At 39.1% G+C, this 7,608-nt stretch overlaps 1 protein-coding gene across 1 annotated transcript in view; it reads right to left on the bottom strand.

Annotated features, from left to right (window-relative positions):
- Positions 1–602: 602 nt before the first annotated feature.
- LOC111981850 (zinc finger protein GLIS3-like) overlaps positions 603–7,608 on the bottom strand; it is a 33,041-nt gene continuing 26,035 nt past the window's right edge. The window contains exons 8-10 of the mRNA XM_024013320.2: positions 3,464–3,630; positions 1,714–1,896; positions 603–1,608 (exon numbers count right to left, since the gene is read on the bottom strand). Coding sequence (XP_023869088.1) covers positions 1,454–1,608; positions 1,714–1,896; positions 3,464–3,630 — 505 coding nt within the window. The 3' untranslated portion in view covers positions 603–1,453. The remainder of the gene's footprint in view (positions 1,609–1,713; positions 1,897–3,463; positions 3,631–7,608) is intronic.

The raw sequence follows: 7,608 nt of genomic DNA, 5'->3' as shown, positions 1-7,608 counted from the left end.
GTATTGCAATTAATTAAGGAGGATGTTATCATAAATATAGGGAATCATCAATTTACTCATCGGCTCTGCTGCAGAGCGTGGGACGTCTAGAAACATTGAGGTGGATAGGGGTGTACTGTTCATGTTTCATTTAATCTAATGTATGAAAAATGCGGATACAAATATTGTCATAGAATAGTTCATTATGCGCACATTACAACATGGAAAACAGTATTAATAATCGCATTAGTTCATTGAATCAAGTTGTTTTCCCAAAGCGGGACTACCGCGCACCACTGGGTGATAAAGAGTGGTTGAGATAACAAAGAAAGGAGGCAACCCGCTCCCACTCTCATTGTCGCACGCGCACACACACACACATCTGTGATTTTTAAGACAAACTAAGCTTGAAAAATACAGACAGATCATGTATATAAAAAAAGATTGTGTTTTAGTGATATACATCATCTCATTAAATTATTAGACTATTAGACAATGTCTATGTTATTGAGGGACATTTTATAGTTTCTGTCTAAATAATGGTCCCTCAATGCCTTTCAATACATAATTGCTTTATTCCATCCAACCAATAAAGGGCCTTTTTTTGTTGTTGAGATTTTAGATTTTTTTTTACTGGGGTTACTTCTGTAATATAAATTACTTTGTCAATAATTAACAATTTCTATTGTTTAGGACCAAATTAAATATGTCAGGGTTTCATCATCTACCAATGCAACTAAATGTAATAAATGACAAGCTTTCTTTTTTCCTTACACATTTATGTATAACAGTAGATAGACATGCCTTCTTACAAAAACCTCAAATATTCTCTAGGCTCAATCATAATTTTTTAAAATTAAAAAACAACAATTCAAGTCAGATTCCTCAACATATTCGCACAAAAATATATTTGATTTATCGAAGGACATTCTGTTTCATGAAATTAATACATATGCTACGAAGAACAACACACATATGAAAAAGAACAACACACACATGCCTTCAATGTGCTTCTTATGGAATTTACATAGAATAATTCCATAAAAGGAGGGACAATATTTTGATATAACTGTACAAATGCATTCAATTAATGTAAACATAAAAACATCCTCCAAATCTCAATATCATTGGCATCCACAGAACTGCAATTCTTTTTCAGTATACAATCTTTAGGAGGCACTTTCATTGTGGGCTTAGACTCTGAGATCTGATGATACTGACTTGAATGAAGACAGCATCTAAAGATGTCAGAATTATCATGACTTGCCATGATGAAAACAATGTTCATTGACTAATATCAGTTAATAAGTGATGTGGACATGTTCATTTTGCCTATTTAATTAAAGCTACTAAATGTCCCCTCATGTCTACAGTTCTCACCCAAGATGGGCATCACACTCAGGTCATATGTCAAGGAACATGTAGCTGAAGAACAATATAGTTGTTGTACGAGTTGTATTACAGAGTATCTGTTTTAGAAAAGAGGTAGATTTGCTGACCCCTCAGTGTAGATACAGGACAGCTGGCTAGGGCAACGGTCCACTGCACTGACATGTAAATAAGCGTCCTCTGACATCACTGGCACTGGGTTAACAAGCAGATCCTGTGATGCACCCTGCAGGTCATATACTGTGGATGCAACAATAACACACATAGTCATTATTATAAGACAGATGCAAATGAATGCATGTTGATCCGTAATGTACTGTATTGTCCTTTGTGTCTCTTTATTACCTGTGAGCCCAGACAGAGCTCTTTGGGAGATGTCTAGTCTTTTCTGAGTTGTGAATGTTGGAGAAAGGCTATCATCAAACTCTGGGATCTCCATCAGGTGACAGGAGTTTGTCTGCTTGGTGGATTTATGTGTACCATTATTGTATAATGGAGAGTACACCATCTGGATCTGACCACTAAAACCTGAGGAGGAAAAGAACAGGTACTTCTTGTTATTTTAATTTCCGAATAGATGAAGGGGGAGACTGTAGTATCTGTTTTCATTCTCTGATGTTTCCCTATTTTCATCTTCATTAATTTTTATTTCTTCAGAAGCACCTTGGCTTTATTTTAATTAAATTTATACATTTGATTTGAACAGGGACAATTTACAACAAAACATAAAAGTCTCAGAAGTGAGAAGTGATGCGTTGCACCAGAGCTAACAGCTCGTTTACATAATCTACGTCCCCGGGCAGGTGAACAATAAACATGAAAACATTATATACAAACAGGCAACCTACTGGGCACAGATGTCAATTCAACGTCTATTCCATGTTGGTTCAACAACACTTTATTTAAATGACGTGGAAACAATGCTGATTCAACAAATGTGTGCCCAGTAGGAACATACATACATAGACATATTAAAACCAGAGGTCATATCTTTCTCTAAACACGGTATAGATAAAAGTAATAATAGTAATAATACTTAGTTGAAGTTCTATGAACCATTACAATCACCATGGCATCTTATTGAAGAACTATTATTCATCTGATATATAAAAACAATAGAAATGGTGCACAGCGTGCTTGTGTGAACACCTTGTCAACATTAAGTGCTGCTGTCCAGTAGGAAAAAAGTGATATCTATTTTAATGTAACGGTCCTGACCTGTTTTATGTTGTTTTTGTATGTGTTTAGGTCAGGGCATGTGTTTTGGGTGGGCAGTCTATGTTATCTGTTTCTGTGTTGGTTTTTGGGTTGCCTGGTATGGCTCTTAATTAGAGGCAGGTGTTTGGCGTTCCTCTAATTAAGAGTCATATTTAGGTAGGCGTTGTCACAGTGTTCGTTGTGGGTGGTTGTCTCCTGTGTCGTCGAATGTATATACCATACGGGACTGTTTGGCTGTTCGTTTATTTTGATGTCGTCTGTTTCCTGTCCGTGAGTTTACGTTTAGTTATGTAAGTTTATGTTCAGGTTTCGTCACGTCGTTTTCTTGTTTTGTTTATTTGAAAGTGTTTTGTTTCGTGTTGCTGTCGTGTTAAATAAAAAGATGGCTTATTTCCCTAATGCTGCATATTGGTCTGATGATCCTTCTCTCCTCTCCTCGTCCGAGGATGAGGAGAGCGACAGCCGTTACATTTAAGCTATGATTGATAGTGAAGCTGCTTCTTCTTTCCTACGTAGAAGAACATCAGCCACCAGCTGCACAACTGATAGAAATAAGCCAAGATCAACCTACAGAATGTCAAACCACCCACACAATTCTTTAATAGACTTTTTCATAATAAAACAAACAATAACTCTCATTGCGGAGTAGAAATTTCCCAGAGGAATTGTACCATTGTTTTCTTTCCCCAGGCACATTTCCACAGTCAATAAGCGAAGCCCCTTTGTAGGTGCAGGTGTAATTCTATGTAGATCTCTGTGATGCATTATCGAATGTCACTTTTGACATGCCAATGAAGGATATCACCAACTTAGCACATTAACACCTAATAGATGCAGCGAACATATGAGGTACCTGTAGTTAGTAGGTGTCATTTACCTGGGTGTTGGTCTATGTTTACTACAGGAGTGTGACTGGGATGATTCAGGGGTGTGCTGGTCTTTAGGGATAAGACAGTAGGATGGTGAGTGTGAGGACTGGAGGGGCCAGGCAGTTGGTGTTGGTGGGACCCGGGGTTGAGTTGGTGGGTGGACCTATCAACAAACCTGAAATGTTTCAAATATATGAGTGAATATCAGGCTGTTAAAATGAGACATACAGTCAGCTACAAAAGTATTGGGACAGTCACACATTTGTTGTCGTTTTGGCTCTGTACTCCAGCTTTTGGATTGGAAACGATACAATGGTTATGAGGTTAAAGTGCATACTGCCAGCTTTAATTTGAAGGTATTTTCATCCATATTGGGAGAACCGTTTAGAAATTAAAGCACTTTTTGTACATGGTCTCCCCCTTTTATTGGACCAAAAGTATTGGGACAAATTCACTTATGTGTATTAAAGTAGTAACACGTTAAGCATTTGGTCCCATATTCATAGAACGCAATGACAATATCAAGCTTGTGACTAAAATATTGGTTGGATGCATTTGCTATTTGTTTTGTTTGTGTTTCAGATTATTTTGTGCCCAATATAAATTAATGGTAAATAATGTATGGTGTCATTTTGGAGTCACTTTTGTTGTTAATAAGAATATAATATGTTTCTAAACACTTCTACATTAATGTGGATGTTTCCATGATTAGCCTATGGATAATCTTGAATGAATCGTGAATAATGATGAGTGAGACATACTCCCGCTAAATATCATACTCCCGCTAATCATGGCAACATACACATTAATGTAGAAGTGTTTAGAAACATATTCTATTCTTATTTAAAATAATTGTGACTCAAAAAAATATCCACAAATTATAGCTGACAGTCTGCAGTTTAACCTCATAGTCATTGTATCATTTCAAATCCAAAGTGCTGGAGTACAGAGCCAAAACAACGACAAATGTGTCACTGTCCCAATACTTTTGGAGCTCACTGTAATTTCATCTGCATACCTACTGCACAATATCATGATGCTGTTAACCCTACTCTCTGCCTCAAACCACTGAAAGCTATTTTAGTCAAAAGACACACAATATCATGATACTGTTAACCCTACTCTCTGCCTCAAACCACTGAAAGCTCTTATAGTCAAAGACACACAATATCATGATGCTGTTAACCCTACTCTCTGCCTCAAACCACTGAAAGCTCTTATAGTCAAAAGACACACAATATCATGATGCTGTTACCCTACTCTCTGCCTCAAACCACTGAAAGCTATTTTAGTCAAAAGACACACAATATCATGATGCTGTTAACCCTACTCTCTGCCTCAAACCACTGAAAGCTATTTTAGTCAAAAGACACACAATATCATGATGCTGTTAACCCTACTCTCTGCCTCAAACCACTGAAAGCCTTTATAGTCAAAAGACACACAATATCATGATGCTGTTAACCCTACTCTCTGCCTCAAACCACTGAAAGCTCTTATAGTCAAAAGACACACAATATCATGATGCTGTTAACCCTACTCTCTGCCTCAAACTACTGACAGCTCTTTCAGTCAAAAGACACTGACAAGTAGACGTCTGTTTAAAAGAGGCAGCTACTTCGTAACTGAGGCATAGTAACATAGCACACTTGCCCGACATTAAATAACCAATAGAACTAAGCACAGATAGAAGTTTCTTATTTAGCAGACGGTATTTGAGAGAAATCTTAATGACCTGTTTTTTTTGTTTTTGTTGCCCAGACTGGAAAAATATATTTCCCAAACAAGCATCAGAAAGTAAGAGATAAGAAAAGCTTCAGAAGGCAAAACAATGAGTTGGTTGAATGCTTTTATTGTGTAGCTGTAAACCTTTTTCATTTTTCTTACTGGCACCAGTGTAATTAAAATAATTGAGGTGTTTACAATGCAATTGATTAAGGGATAACGATGAACAGGCTGAATGAGTGAATAACGAAATCACATAAAGGCAGTGAAGAAAATGTCAACAGGGATTTTACAATCGATTTAAACATCTAGAAAGGTAATACAGCAATTCTCCTCCACAGCCTCTGAATGGTATTTTTCAGATTTATGATTCACTTATTGAATTCCTGAGCCACTCAAGTTGGTGCCTATAGCTTCCACTAATGCAGGCCTTGAGACCAATGACCAACGCTTTCAATGGCTGATTGTGTACCCAGAATCCTGTGGTGAATGCTGCGGCCTACCGCTGCTGCCAGGACAATCAGTGTCAGTGAGAAGCCATGAGCACTGGCTGCCCAAAATGACAGAAAACCCTCCTTCTCACCGCCTTTGAAGTGCATGGACGAAGTTATGTTTTTTTGTTAGCTGAACAGGCAACAGTGTTGCTGGCCATTCCCACCTGTAAAACCTCTTATCAACAGCTCTCTTCACAGCTGAGATGCAGCGTGCCACAAAAAGCCTATTGGAGTCTTTCACAATGGGAGAAAATTGTGCTTTATTTTAATCAGATTATTCTAACTATGAGCCTACTGCCATAAATCCATGACAACCGATGTTTAAGTACTTATTTGTTGCAGATGAGAAAAAAATAGAGAAAAGGGGAGAGGCATTTGAATCAGTCATGGCTACAGGGACTGTGCCAATGGGAACTCAAAATGAATAGAAAATAGCCAGTCGCTTGCCCAACAGATGCAACTGGGCCTGCAGGTTCTCTTCACAGAAAGTAGATGTGAACACGTTTAAAAAACCAAACACATTAACGGGATGGATGAGAAATATAACCATCTATTCACCATTGTCTGACACATTAGTCAGAGAGTCAGACATTATGCAACCAGTGATGCCATTAAAACACATATCTGCCCGTCAATGTCTTAGACACACTGAGACAGAAAAAAGTATCTGCCAGGAGCCATCAATAGAGTATGTTGGAGGACTGTAGATTTCAACAGGACTAGGTAAGGTCTGTCACTGTATAAAGATATAATTGTCCCCTGCAGAATACCAAGAACGCTGTTAATCGGTAACCCAGTAGGGGAAAGAGCAATGATGTATATACACCCTGGATTGCTGAAGCTATGTATTGGTCAGTGAGAGGCTTTGAAGCCACCGGTCGGACATATTGGCACTCCCCTTGAGGAGCAGTAGAATTAATAGAATTCTACAGTATTTAAATTAAATGTTTCAAAGACTAAATTATACACTACATGACCAAAAGTATGTGAACACCTGCTCGTCGAACATCTCATTCCAAAATCATGGGCATTAATATGGAGTTACCCCCCCCCCCCCCCCTTGCTGCTATAACGGCCTCCACTCTTCTGGGAAGACTTTTCACTAGATGTTGGAACATTGCTGCGGGACTTGCTTCCATTCAGCCACAAGAGCATTAGTGAGGTTGGTACTGATGTGGACGATTAGGTCTGGATTGCAGTCGGGCGTTCCAATTTATACCAAAGGTGTTTGATGGGGTTGAAGTCAGGGCTCTGTGCAGGCCAGTCAAGTTCTTCGAACACCGACAAACCATTTCTGTATGGGTCTCACTTTGTGCACGGGGGCATTGTCATGCTAAAACAGGAAAGGGCCTTCCCCAAACTGTTGCCACAAAGTTGGAAGCACAGAATCATCTAGAATGTCATTGTATGCTGTAGCATTAAGATTTCCCTTCACTGAAACTAAGGGCCTAGCCCAAACCATGAAAACACCCCCAGATCATTATTCCTCCTCCACCAAAGTTTACAGTTTGCACTATGCATTGGGGTAGGTAGCATTCTCCTGGCATCCGCAAAACCCAGATTCGTCCGTCAGACTGCCAGATGGTGAAGCGTGATTCATCACTCCAGAGAACATGTTTCCACTGCTCCAGAGTCCAATGGCGGCAAGCTAAACACCACTCTAGCCGATGCTTGGCATTGGCATGGTAGTCTTAGGCTTATGTCGGCTGCTCGGCCATGGAAAGCCATTTCATGAAGCTCCTGACGAAATTCTTTGCTGACATTGCTTTCAGAGGCAGTTTGGAACTCGGTAATGAGTGTTGCAATCGAGGACAGATGATTTTTCGCGCTACACATTTCACACTAGGCAGTCCTGTTCTGTGGCATATGTGCCTACCACTTCGCGGCTGAGCCGTTGTTGCTCATAGAGGTTTTCACTTACAATAACAGCACTT

The sequence above is a fragment of the Salvelinus sp. IW2-2015 genome, linkage group LG20 (genome assembly GCF_002910315.2).
Source record: "Salvelinus sp. IW2-2015 linkage group LG20, ASM291031v2, whole genome shotgun sequence".
Taxonomy (NCBI): domain Eukaryota; kingdom Metazoa; phylum Chordata; class Actinopteri; order Salmoniformes; family Salmonidae; genus Salvelinus; species Salvelinus sp. IW2-2015.
Note: the sequence above shows the minus strand (reverse complement) of the source record. Positions and strands in the feature narration are given on the sequence as shown.